The sequence below is a fragment of the Pempheris klunzingeri genome, chromosome 11, assembly GCF_042242105.1.
Source record: "Pempheris klunzingeri isolate RE-2024b chromosome 11, fPemKlu1.hap1, whole genome shotgun sequence".
Taxonomy (NCBI): domain Eukaryota; kingdom Metazoa; phylum Chordata; class Actinopteri; order Acropomatiformes; family Pempheridae; genus Pempheris; species Pempheris klunzingeri.
The window spans coordinates 9,965,191-9,979,501 of NC_092022.1; the positions used below are offsets into that span (position 1 = coordinate 9,965,191).

Genomic DNA, 14,311 nt, shown 5'->3' on the forward strand with positions numbered 1-14,311 from the left:
CTCTTTAGTGCAATAAAAATCTATTTCAGGTATCTATTTGGCGACTTCCATTGTTATTTCCTCAGAGATTTGAGTTTATAGTATAATACCTATTTAAAATTACTAAATTATCAGCCTGCAAACAGTGTGAAACTAAATAAATGTCAACATGTTTACATATCTAAAATCATTTACTGAGCAGCTGGTGGTTGACTGATTAAAAATACTGAATAACCAGTCTACGCTGTGGTGCAAATGTTTGACTACCCTGAGTTATGAATAAATTAAAATGAGTTGAAAAACCTGCCAATCACAGGCAATATAAAAGACAGCATGGTCTACAAAGCAGTGTACAGGCTGTATTATTATTGTCTGAAACTAAATAAAGCCTCTCTGTTGCCAGGTTGTTATTCATACTTGTCCCATTAGCTGCAGCAGTACACTGAAGAAATGAGAAGGGAGCGTCTGTGCTCAGGTACTCAGACCTTGAGGGGTTTCCAGGGAGACGGCAAAAAAAAGTTTGGAAAATCTGAACAGTTTAAACTGTGAAAACAAAAATACAGAAGAATATGCTAAATGCAACACGTATACCTACTGCCTCAGAGTATTTGAGGCGATTACAGCTATACACTGATTTCTAACTATTCAGAATCTCTGTGGTGTCCCGACAGATTGGAGCTCTTTCAAAAACAACCACAGGGTCCCTTCATGGCCGTTCTGAAGGCAGCTTCATGCCTTATTGATGTCAGACAGAAATATCCAACAGAGACAAAAAGAAATTTCAGCCAAATGGGTGAAGGTACGAGTTGCATGCAAATCTGAGTCAAGGAATGACTTCAATTGTGCTGGTGAGTGGCTCTCTTAATTCCAAGGACCGGGAATAATCAATGGACAATCTGCTCACGGTCTGAAACAGTGGGCACACTTCTCTGTTTGTCTTGCCTTACAAGTTCCTCAGCTTGTTGACGCAAGCCATCCCCATCACAGACCAGGGACTGTTCTAGGAGGCCTTGAAGACCCTTAAAGGAAACCCAGACCTCAGAGGCCTCTCACTCCCCAAACACCCTGCTCACACAGGAGAGCCTCTCAGTTGCCCTGCCAGGCAACAACATTTGTTTGTCCTCTGCGCAGTTTCAACCGCCCAACAGAACGAACACACCCTCTGCGACCGTGGTGCTCCTCTGAAGAGGGGGTTGGGAGCAGCTAAACCTTGAATGCAACTCAATCACGTCTCTGTGTGAACGGCACAAAGGAGCCAGTGAGAGTGAAGAAGTGAGAGTGCGACGGCTGGAGCTCTGCACAGGCAGTCGGGTGTAGCTGACCTGCGGCAGGTAATGCGCTCTCTGGTTACCTGTTTCCCATGGAGCCTGACTCTTAATGTGAACACACCCAAATATGAAATGCCAGTTTTTAACCTGGAAGCAATGGATGAGGTAACACAGCCAGATAAGCTGCAGATATCGGTTGAAATAAAACCCATGTGCTCTGGGTTTTATTACGCTCTATCAATAAAAACATAAAAATCAGATGTGCACCACTGGCTATTACTTTTCATAAGTGTGGCACTCAATATTGACACGTTACATGAAGAAAAGGGATATTTTTGTGGATTTGGAAGTGTTTTTTCAATATTATCTTCACAAGATGCTGCTTCTGTAGAATCTCGTAATTGAGCAGGTTTTAACTATTACATTTCATTTTACAATATAAGAATACACTAATTAAAATCCTGGATAGTCTGTCACATTGTCATATTTGTGTTTTCATTTCTGAATATTACTTTTTGTTCTGTACTTGCATTTCCAATGTATAACATCAAAAGCAAAAGACTCATGTGAATGTAAAATCCTTTTTTGGTGACCGACACAACTTCCCAGTCATCTGGCACGACTTAATATTCACTACTGAATGACCCATTCTTGACAGTTCACTGACTCCATTCAGCCCATGAGGGCACCAATGAGAGGAAAGTCACCACCGACCCAAATTGAGTCCAGTATTCTCATGGCGGATCTTTACAGCACTGAGTGGCACATTACCAAATCGAAATGCTTCAACAACTTAGCACTTTCGGGGGGATTATCTCATATACACATTCTTGAAGGGCTTGAGTCGCGATCCTTCTAACAGTGACCGCATTGTGACTTGCTTAGTCAAGATCCTGACCCTGAAGTCTGGGCCTAAAAGCCCTTTGTTCCTTTGAGAAATAAAAACTGAAAAAATGTTAAGTTGTAGGAACAGGAGCTCTTTGTAGGGCAAGTAAACTGTTAGTCAAGGCGATACAGGGTAACATGTTTGGTAGTGGTGCTTATACTACTCAACAGAAGCAGTAATCAATTGTAAATCCTTATTACCTCAGTCCTGGTTCTGAGGTCTGTTTGTCAGCAGGACACGTCAACAAATACATAAGAGATTTCAGTGAAATTTGGTGTAAACTTAGGCCGTGACCCACAGAGCATGTGGTTAGGTTGGACTGTGGATAGCGCCACCATGCGACCAATTTCAAGACACCTTGTGGCTCATAAATCCTGTACCGTGAGATGTGGAGGCCAATCAGAATTAAAATTGCACATTTTTAGGATTATAAAATTTCAGTTACATCGTGTCCTCTCTGAGTCCTTTTTAGTTTCATCTGCGTTCAATGACTAATGATGTCAAAGTCATGAATCTTGTAGCGACAAGATACTGGAGTACATCACTAAACATCAAATTAAATGGGTCCTATCAATCAAAACCATCCAGAGTGACGCACTGAAGACAGCTGACATTCTTTGTTTAACCAGTTGATGAAGCTCTGACATCTGAACCGATTCCTCTTTTCCCAATGTCATCACATTTTCAGCCATCAGCCAGCACACTGTTGATATTTAATTATGTTATTTTCGGAGAAAAACAGCTCTGTAAACGGACGCTGAATGGTGGCACACAACAGTGCAACTAGAGCTGCATGGGAGAGGCGAACAATGCAGTCATTGTCAGCTGTGTGCATCCACATAGTTTCATAGTTTGCCATAACATAGCAAGATGGCATACGTCACACAGACTGTTGATGGTTTCTGAGTGTCAACCAGGTCATTGATGGTGGTAATCCTACCTTTTGGTTTCTGGGATCCTCTATTCAATATGCCTAATCAATCAAATTGCTAAATGTTTTTTAAATTATAACACAAAAGACTATAGAGCAATTTTTTGCACAAATAAAGAAAATGTGTAAAATATGTCCTGCATTTGTTATGAGTACAACATTAACAGAATATTTTAATGTAGCTGCGCTGCGATCAGGGAGGAACCTCAGGGGACTGACAAATAAACTATTATTTCAAAAACTGTACGTTTTTCTAGTTAATGTACAACAAGGAAGACTGGGAAAGAACGCTTGCACCTAGCCTGTAATGTGTACTGCTTTAGAGCCATGTGAGCAGAGTGCATATGTTAACTCAGCACCACACAAAGCAGAGCATCCAATTTGTTCAACTAGAATTACTTAATTCGATGATGAACGAGCCAAGAAACTTCCCAGCAGCCAGCCTTTCCTTTGTCTAGCTGTGTGTGCACAGAGGACGCTCATGCATCTCAGCACACTAAGCCAAATGTCTGACTCTACAACATGAAGGCACCCAGCAGCTGCTCATGGTGACAGAAAAAAAAAAAATAGATTACCTGGACGACACCTTGCAAACAAGTGGCATAAACCGTGATGGGCGAGATGAGACACTCTGAAAGTGAAAAACATCAATGGCGGTGGACAACACCAAAGAGTTCAAAGCCTAAAATGCTTTGAAGCTCCAACAGGCCTGCCACACACGATCTCAGTTTGCACCACTCTTACACACGCTGACATTTCCTTGCTGGCAGTGTAATGAATCATATAGTCTCAGTAGGAATATCAGAAAAATATTTTTTCAACAGATCCTCCGAGGTTTGTTGTAGCCAAGTCATCAGTGATTAATGTTTGTGTAGGCGAGTGGCTGAGGACTAATGCACCTATTGCCAAAGCTGGTGAATTCACCTGAATGTGCAGAAGCTCCGTAATGACGTCAAATCATCTGTAGACATCTAAACTAGAGGATTCAGGACCAACTCAGGGGGAAACCTGCTTGCTCATCCGCTGAAAGGTGGCTGATAATGATAAAGAATTCGCAAGAAGCCATGAAAACACAAAGCTGGTCTGCAGGTGACAAGGGGTGGCGTTCAAAATAAGCGAGTGACCTTTGGTTAATAACAGATAAGCCCTCAGCAAGATGGTGATTTCACAGGTCTCCTTTGCTGATAAGAGCGGGAAAGCCAGCAGGTGCACTGAACAAACACACAAATGGATACAACATAAAAAAGCCACATTCACATGCTACCCAGGACGAACTGCTGTAGGCCTTTTCCTTAAGATTGATGAAAAAAGAAATTAAGTTACTGCTTTGCAAATGGTAGCCTCCCGCTGCTGTGCATTCTCAGCTGCTTGACATGACAACAGGAAAAAATATGGCCGATTCGAAGCCCCTCTGCCGACTTAAATGGATATTTATATCTCTTTATTTTGTTCATAGAGCATAAAATGGGTGTAACATTAAAAGAAAACTACACACACCGGCCTCCTGCTTTGGTGACTGCCGGGGCATGTTGGTACAGTGGTGACTAATGTGCACCTGCCTTAACACACCCTGAAATAGGAGGCTCACACTGGGGAGTCAGTGGATTGAGTTTAACATTTAAATACAGCCGATATATTCCTGCACTTCAGGTCTGAGCAGTGAGCAGCTGTGAGGAGGGAGGTGGACCGCCCTGCAGCAAATAAAGCCATGTCTCTCCTCAGTGTGTGATGGTGTCCATCAATGACATTGGAAATGAGTCACTTCTTATGTGGTCTCTGTAGGCCCAGAAGTACAGAGGATTTTTTATTCCTTTACTGAAACCTGCGATCAGAGCACATACATTTTTAAAATCCACTGACAAACAGGGGCTTGTGAGGAGGATCTGCAATGCGTAGCCAACCAAGCTCCGTCCTGGTGCGACCACAGCCTTGCCAAACCCGAGCTTTAGGCCTCCTAATGGAAGAATTAACCTGCGTGGTTTAATAACACACATTTTTAAATTTTTTTTTTTTTTAAAGAATTAGGTGAAGAAACATAATCATTTGCGCTAATTCTTGATTAATTTTAGATGTAAATGTCTTTTACAAACGAGATGAGTACAGGGAGTACCAGACACTGATAAGTTAATATATATCCTACAAACTCCGCAGATGGTGGGAAATATTTGTGATATAAAATCAGTAAACTGCTGAGAGGCGACAGGAGGACAAGCACCCAAAAATAGGCTGAATGCAGATGACAGAAAGGGGTCGTTTCGTGGCCTTGATTTTTATCTCCAAAGTAGCCTACTTCTGATATGTAACGCTTTAAGCTAAAATCTCACACACAGATAATGAGTGTCGTTGGAAAATAACATGTAATTTTGGGTGATTTGAGGTTAAAAATTGAGGCAGTATATCGGGATGCACTTGCTACCGGCGGGATGCATCCATCCGCTCCAGGGCTCACCATCCCCGGGCAGGTTACCGAAGACGCATCCCTCCGGACCAGGTTAAAACCGTTTGCCGGCCGGACCCCACCGGGAATCCGCTAACAGTGGTGAACTTTGAGCACCGACCACGGAGAAAACCTGTCAGACACGGACAGACAGACACCACACAACAGGACCACACAAATCCCAGCTTAGTTACCTTTAGCTGCCTCCACCGCACATAATAGTCCGAGGACCAGTCCGACAGCGGATGCAAATTGTTTACTCCCTCGGAACCGCATCCCGACTTCGAGTTCAAACGACGTAAAATGATAAAATAACCTTTCTTCTTCCCTTCGTCAGTCAGGAGTGTTTCTCTGACGGGAAAAATAACATCCAGGAGGTGAGTGTCGGTTACCACGGTAGCTCTAAGATGGCCGTCGTCGCCGCCGCCGCCGCTCTGCTCTCCTCTTCGCTCTCCGCTCCTCTCACGGTTTTGCAGCTTGGTGCGTTCAGGGACCGTCGGGCGTTTGTCAGACAGACCTTCAGAGCGCACTCTTGCATGGCAGGTTTTAAGTGTAACATCTAATCTTTGAATCACAGCATGAGCAAAGGGGGAGGGGGGGGGGGTGTTAAAGATATCCTGTGTTTGATTATTAGTCAGACCTAATGGAGCCTGTCCATACTCATCCCACAGGACCTTCATTGCACTACTGTCTTCTTCTCATCTTTTGTCATAGTTTTTACATCTATATTTTATATATATTTATATATTTACATTGGGCATAGAGGTTAAATGTTTATGCCTAATTGAATGTGTGTTTACGTTGTTCGTTGTCCTTGTCTCCCTTTTTATCTGTTATGTGTAATTACACCATAGCAGTGGAAAAACTGAAGGCACACTCCTTGTATGTGTTCACATGCCAATAAATCTGATCCTGATTCTAAATATTTCCTATTTTAAGCCATTTCATGTTCAAGTTTCTGCACAGAAGCAAGGCTGCTTTACCAAGTGGGCAAAGTTAGGTCGCAGAGCTGACAACTGTGTGTCGGCTAACGTGTGCTAATCAAATTTAGACTTTTATTAAGGAATATGCAAAACTAAAGCACAGTAACAATTGAGATGATATGAGGCCCAGTGTTATGTCACACCACATAGGTTTCAGTTTTGTGTTTAAAATGTTGCATATCTGTGTTTGATCGAGTTACCACACAGCAAATCAGGGGTGAGGTTGTATTCCAGCAAAGACAAAATGTACCCATTGCTCAAAGACAGTTAATCAAGGCCCAACAATTTGTTTTTGTCCCTCGGCAGGTTAATCCAACCGTGCATGGGAGGTCAGTTTTGATTTTCTTAAACCCTGAGCTGCAAAAAATAAACTATTACTGTTACAAGACATGCGTGCTTTTAAAACATTAAGGAGTTTAATTGAAAAACTAATCAGCACACCAATAAATCAATGGCAGATGCTTAGCCTGCAAAATGAAAAGTTTCAGGTGCTTGTGCGTAATGAAACAAAACTCTCCGCCTCAGGTTAAACTAATCTAATGATACAAAGCATGTGTGACTTGTTCTGTCTGCAAGCATCTGCTGAAACAGCTGAGGAAATAAATGACTGTCTCTTAATTGTTTTGCACATTTACCATGAAGCACACAGTCCAACTTCTGTTTCTACAAACAAAATCTCCAGGCAGGTTGCAGAGAAAAGTCTCCAAACACTCCCACCAGTGTCAGCTTTGTGTTTTTGGATTTTATTATTGCGCAAAGTCAGTCCCTTAAGTGATGGTTCAGACACCCTCAGGAATACATCGTTTTGCATTTAGGAAGGCTGACACATACAACACAACATGGGGTACTGCATGTAGGTTATGTCAGGCGCATACACTGCAAAAACATTTTAATTTTCACAATAATTCTGACCGCAGCAGGGACAATTATAGAAACAAATCCAGGACTCCACTGTCACACCACTGACAAAGTCTCCTACAGTGTATTTAATCATTTGAGAATATTAACCCAAACTAAAAACTGTATTAATTAAGAATCTGATTTTACAGGCCATTTAAGGTATCAGAGTCAATTTTGTTTTTCTAAACCCTCCCTTCTTCATTTCGCTGAAAATACTTTACTGATCTCTAAAACAACTATTAACCCAAAACATCTACTTTTGTTTGGCCTGTTTCTCTCCAGCTCCAGTCATCCAAAGTCACATCTACGACCTAAGTGCTCAGAAATCCAAGCTGAGGAGGGGAGCGTGAAGGCAGCGTGTGTCCAACGATGGCCAGTGACGTCAATACCTTTATTATGGGATCGCATGCAGCTAGTTTAGCGCAAACGGCTAAACTGAGACTGTGGGCTGGGGCCAGATGCCTTCTGGTGCTGCAAAGGGGTCTGCGGAGATGCGATCATCATAATGTGGAGTGCATGACCACATCAAAACAAAAACACACAGATGATGCTCAGGGGCAAGAGAAGCCCCCAAGGTTACTGTTTGCTTCAAGACAAAGTCAAATATGCAATTTAATTGTACATTTGTTCTTCCTATGGTCATTCAGGCTGCATTAAATGGTTGTTTGTTGACCAGAAATGAGACGTTCAGGTTCCAGTGCTCAGTAAAGGGTTGGACAGACGCTCAGGGTGGAGGGCATTGTGGGTAGAGCGTAGACACATACAGCATGCAGCCTTTAGGCCCTGGCGAGATAATCCAGGCATGGTCAAATGGATATTTCTGCAACATGACACCACCAGAATATGACAAACTAAAATTTGTGAAACTGCTCAGTGCTTCTGAAGCCAAAAAGTTGTTTAATCCTTTAGTCCAGACAGGCGAGATGGGAGTAGTAAATCTGGAGTACATCCATGCTTTAATTTCACCCCGAGTTTATTCCACAGAGCGAGAATCCTCCGCTGTGAAAGAAACTTGTACCACATTCAATAAAAATGAGCATCGTATCGATCATTTATGAGTTAAACGCTATCGTCGCCCAGCAGAGCAACCACACAACAAGTGCACGGCTGCTTAAGAATAGCAAGGCCTCAAATTGTCAATGTGGGTGGGGGCTGTCTAATCAACACCCTCTGATATGAATAGCTCCCCTGAGGAGAGTAGGATACAGTGCAATCAGAGAATTACTCACCAACATCCACATTAGGTTTTTGCATAATACAGAACAACCTTCATATGGCTGCTACTCATGCAAATTCAGACACGTGTGACTTGAATTTGTTATCTGACGCATCAGACAGGTCCTCCTGAAAAGGTCATCAGCCCATAATGGAGAGTCTTGCTGTGACTTTGTTGATAGAAACAGAGTTTGTAGAAAATCTCCAAAGTTCGGAAAACTCTTGATTGCTCATGTTTTCCTGTTTTGGAAAAGGCTGGACTTTGAATAGACTCCTTGAAAGGTGCTTGATTTTCAATATAATCACTCATGTAAGCCAAAAATGTTTTAATATTTGAAATGAAATGATCCCGCTGTCATTTCTGTTTGTTGTGTGACAATATGCAGTGATCGCTGTCACTATAAAGGAATTCTGTACACCTCATTTTCTATAACTGCATTTATGAGAACAATTTAGATGTGACATAAAGGCTTTGAGTATTTAGAAGTTTTGGTGCTCGAATTTTACTCTTAAAAAGCTGCAAGAACCCTGTAGGAAATTAGGGTGAAACCAGGTATCTTACTTACATCTCCTTGCAATATTCTGCGATTCACCTTAAGACATTTAAAAAAAACAACTCATGCAAATGTTGCAGGAATAAAGGCCCTTCATTAGACCTCAGTGCAGTCTCAATGGTTGCAGTTATCACGGAGAGAGACCCGTGTGAGGCCACAATTAAGTGATGGGTCTATAAACAGGGGCAGTCTATGGGCATCAGGGCAGCAGCGAAGCTAAAGCACAATGCCTGTTTGTTTCCACTTTGGCAACGCATGAAGTGACCAAGAGAAAGTGGACCCCCCCCCCCCCCCCTTCCCCTCACAGATGTCTAGCTCTCTGGGGAAGAGACAGAGTGGCCATTATCATTCATCTGGGAACAATGGCTGTCAATGGGAGGGCTTGGTGGATAGGTGTGAGACATTAACGAACGATCAGAAAGGTGTTACTTCCTCCAGACCATCTCTCCCGCTGCTGTGAGTAACTTCAGGTCGGTGGCTTTTTGATTGGTGTACAGCTACAGACGTTATTGAGTGTTTTCTATGAAGCTGTCATCCTCAACACTGTCTTACTGTAATTTCTGTATTGTCTGTGTGATTTAAGACAATAAGCACTGAACATTGAATGATAGTAATGGTGGTTATTGTTTGAGGGATGCATTGGTGAAGGGATTTGTTTGGATATGCAAATTGCCTTGGAGGGGATAGAAAATGCCAGGACTCAGTTGTGTATAGATTTATTGATTGATTGACTGATTGATTGTGAGAACTGTATATCTGTAGTTTTTCTGTTTGCACGTTGTGAGATACTTTGCCACTACGCTTTCAACTACTATCACTACTACTAATAATAAACTTGGTTCATATAGCACCTTTCAAAACAGAGTTTCAAAGGGTTTCACAATAAAAACAGAACATAATTAAAAAAAACACACATACACAAAGAGAGTGTTTCCCAGGTTCTGAGATATCTATATCTGACATTTAGCTTCCTTTCTAATGTAATAAAGCTGAATCAGATTTAGTTAATGGTTAATGAAAACTCAACGGACTTCACTGTGATCACTTTTCACTGGAACTACATTCTACCAAAGAGACGGCCCATATGAGAACTATGAAACTGAACTCATGTGCATACCCAACAGAAAGTAAGACATGCTGCTTTTGTTGTAATTTGGGTGAACTGAACCTTTAAGCAATTCTTACTTAAATGCATTCACAAATAAATGTGAATAAATCTCCCAGCTTTTTAAAAGATTTGCTCATGTCTTATGTATCTTATCCTCGCGGTTCAGTAGACTAAAAGCGTTTGTGTTAAAGTGTGAGCGTGAATGATGCATAAAGCGAAGTTGCACATTTCATAAAAGGCTCAGATTTTGAGCTGCTGTTACATTCATGTGTAGCAACAAGTATTGATTAATCAGTTAACAGAAGAACAAGCAACAACTGTTTAGATAACTAGTTAACCATTTCGATGAATTTTCAAGCAAAAACATTCCAGCCTCTAAACTAGATAGATAGATAGATAGATAGATAGATAGATAGATAGATAGATAGATAGATAGATAGATAGATAGATAGATAGATAGATGTTTTCCTGCTTTCCTTCTCAAGCCCCCAGACAGGGATTTGGGGATTAGATACACCACATTATTAGGATGGTCGAAGGTCAAGAACGCCTCATGGCTGCTCACATTATTCAAAGTCCTTCCACCTCCGTTTCCATCCTTCTGCTTCAGTTACACACTCTGCCAGTACGAACAGAGGGCGAATGTACTGGGGGTTGAACATATTCAGTCACTGACCGTAGGAATCACGTTGTTGGAGACATTAATGTGAGCTGCAGTCATGGTGGGTGGTTGGCAGCAGACGGAGCATGAAAAAGACTTTGCATTTGTGGGAATCAAAGTGATTGGACCACTAAACGCCACAGCTTCTCGACATTCTCTTTCCTGTCTCGTGTCTAGACTGCAGCTTGTGTCATTAACTGCTGTTTTGCTTTTGTAGGAACTCTAGTATCTGTTCCGCTTTTCTTATAATGAACACAGATTACCAGAGGTAATTGCTCAGAAGGTAATTGTTTGGAGAGCCCAAAGCTTTTCATAATGACTTTCCTACATGGGATTTTATATTGATGAAGTGTTCAGACACAATTGCTTGTTTATTGGTGTGTGTTTCACAGAGAAGCAGCATACTTTTAAGAACGCGTCCCAGTATTTAATTGGCTCAAGGGAAGAGCTCAGAAAAGTTATTTCAGAGGATTATAGCTCTGCATGCCAATTTGCCTTCACCCCTCCCCCATTTCTCAGTTTCTTTATCTGATAATCAAAAATATATCCAGTGTGTCGCCTCATAAATTTATAAGCCTCAATTTTAAGGGAACATTTCTGTTGAAAGATTAATTTTATATACAGCAAGACTTTTTTTCTGCTTCAGTACGGATGTCTGCAAGACTTTTCTCATGAATACATTTTTAAAATCCTTGGCTGGGGGAAATTAAATCTCACTTTAGAAGTTACGGGTGTTATCAAGTTCTTTCACGGGAAATTTTTTTAAGCCAGTGGGTCTGTATGTGCAGGAGTCTGGCAACAAATCACACAGAGAGCTGAAGCCATGCACCTTTAAGCTGCCATTGCTGGCTAATTCATACACTCTCCACAAGGAACATTTAAAACTTACACTCTGTGATTGATTCCCTTCCACTTAAGTTGCTCTCATTTATCTCACAGCCTGGGCCATCGCTGGCGGTCATTCGATAACCACTGGCTCCATGTGCAGACTTGCTCACTGTGAATGTCCTAAAAACACACTAGTCAGTTTAACTAATCCCACCCTCATCCATCAGAAGCCATATAACAAGGCAGGTTTTTGCAGTTCACCTCATGAGACAAGAAATCTATTTATTTCCATGTTTGTTTGTTCATTTTCTGCATTGATGCTATGCAGTATCCTGCTTGTCTATTTTGGTTTATGAACAAAGAAGCTTTTAGGAGAAGAGGTTTTCTGATGTAGTCTGTCAGCTGTGATCTATAATCCCATACCTCCAGTATGCACTTCTATTATCAAACCCTTCTTTGGTGTGTAAAATGTACAATTCAGCCCTCCCATTATGCCGAAACGCTCTTTGGCTTGTGAAGTTTCCTCTGGATATGCTGCAGCCCTCTTGGTCATCAATAGCCAAAGTGTCAGCTGTCTCTCAGGCCCCATTCTTAATGATTTAAGGCCAGGACACTGAAAACACATGGCAGGAGTGAGTGGGAATCTGACAGATGGACACTTGATAACCTCACAGAATACTTGAGTCCTCTCTTTAGGGATCAAGGACCCTGCAGATTAAGCTTTCAGTCAGCACTTTCAGCCACATCCATATTTATGAGAACCATATTTTAGTTTTATCACTGATATCAGATGTCAAAAGTGTTTGATTTCATTTGCATTCATTATGTACTTCTGAAGGAGAATATCAAATCCGAATGTATTAATGAAAATGTCTGGTTGTTCCACCCATGTGTGGCAGATTCCTCCAGATGGGCATCAGGTTGCTTAGAAGAACGTGGGTGCCATGATTTTGATGTTCTTGTTTTAAAACCTTGACCCCTGACCCCCACAGAAGGTCACCTCTGACTGTGGGTCAAGCTGGTGTCAAACTCTCACCTCCTTGGCTTTATTGCCTCGGAGAGTCTAGGGAGGGGGCAATGACATGGCTGTCACATCGAGTCCAATTATTCATCTGTGTTAGGCAGGGTCCTCCGGCTCCCCAGAGACTTCCATTTTGAACACTGAAAATTAGGGCCCCGGGGATGGCAGCTGATGAATACGGACAAGTCGGACAATGTTAAGTTGTTGTGTTCATATGTTAATAAAAAAAGTAGCAAGAGAAGTGTGTATGTATACAGTAGTGTAGTCATGTGATTTCCAACCTGGTGTACTTGTACCCCAGGTGGATACTTCAATTGCTTGGGGGGAAATTGGAAAAAAGTATGAATTAGATTTTGAAAATATACCCACGTACTGAGCTGGAACATCTGAACTTTACATAAACACACTGTGACAGTGTGAACACTTATTAGCAAGTGAGCTAAAGAGTTAGCTAAAATAATGAATAGTAATTAATGGTTGAAAGTTGGCTAAAAGTTATTGACAAGTCATTGAAATAATTAGCTAATGTAAAACAATGGATAAATAGTTGAAAGTGAAAGTAATAGGAAAAGAAGTTGAAATAGACAGTTTAAAGTATTTGATAAATGGTTGAAATAAAAGTGATCGGTAAACTTGAAATAGTAGCTAAAAGTATTGGATTAGTGTTAAGATATATCGCAAAAATCAGTGGATGGTGGACATTTTGTCCATCCTCTGCCAAACCAAGTGGTATGAATGCAAACTTGACCAAACTGACTTGCACAATGACAGTACAACTAGATGAAAAAAGAAGATTGTAATATCCACTCTTATATGTCGATTGGTGTGTATGAACATACTTTATCTGACAGAGCAGACGAAAAAGTTTGGGAACAACTGCTGTGGACATCAGATCTTTCTGCAAATCTGTGTCATTTTTGTTGAACAAACACTTTACTTGACACACACACACACACACACACACACACACAAAACCTCACATGTGTACACCCACACACCGGATAAAGTTAATAACATAGACCCAAGACACATTGCCCACCCATTGTAACAATCCCCAAGCTGAGACACGTCTGTGATTAAAATCTGTGTCCTTGTGTTTGCATATGGGAAAACCTGCTGTCCAGACAGTGAAGTGAACAGTCTGCTCCCTCATTACCCTTGAAGGAGGTTCATATGGCGAGTGGGTGATATTAAAGTGGAGGAGGTTAAAAATGGCTCGGAGCCAGTGTGTACTCCATCGTCTGTCATGGGGGTGTGCGGTGCAGTTCGGAGCATGCTGACCCAGATGCTGAAACTGGCCTGAACAACAACAATCTTCCAAATTATATGATAAGAAATCATATCTGAGAAAAATGGAACGCTGTTCAAAACAGTGGCACATCACTTCAAAGATGAACTAAAACTGTACTTACATATGGTTTTAACCCAGATTTCCTTTTTTCGATTTGATCCCTAAAAGTATTCCCCTCTGCCTGTTGTGGATTCAAATGTGTCCAATAATGGTTATTTGTTCTTCTTCCTTCCTGAAGATTAGTGCAAA

General features: G+C 41.5%; 1 protein-coding gene across 2 annotated transcripts in view; it reads right to left on the minus strand.

Moving 5' to 3' along the window:
• The window catches only part of clstn1 (calsyntenin 1), a 39,198-nt gene extending 33,276 nt beyond the window's left edge, over positions 1-5,922 (minus strand). For both annotated transcript variants that reach the window (XM_070840234.1, XM_070840233.1), the window contains exon 1: positions 5,696-5,922. In XM_070840234.1, the coding sequence (XP_070696335.1) occupies positions 5,696-5,777 (82 nt within the window). In that variant the 5' untranslated portion in view covers positions 5,778-5,922. The remainder of the gene's footprint in view (positions 1-5,695) is intronic.
• Positions 5,923-14,311: the final 8,389 nt, after the last annotated feature.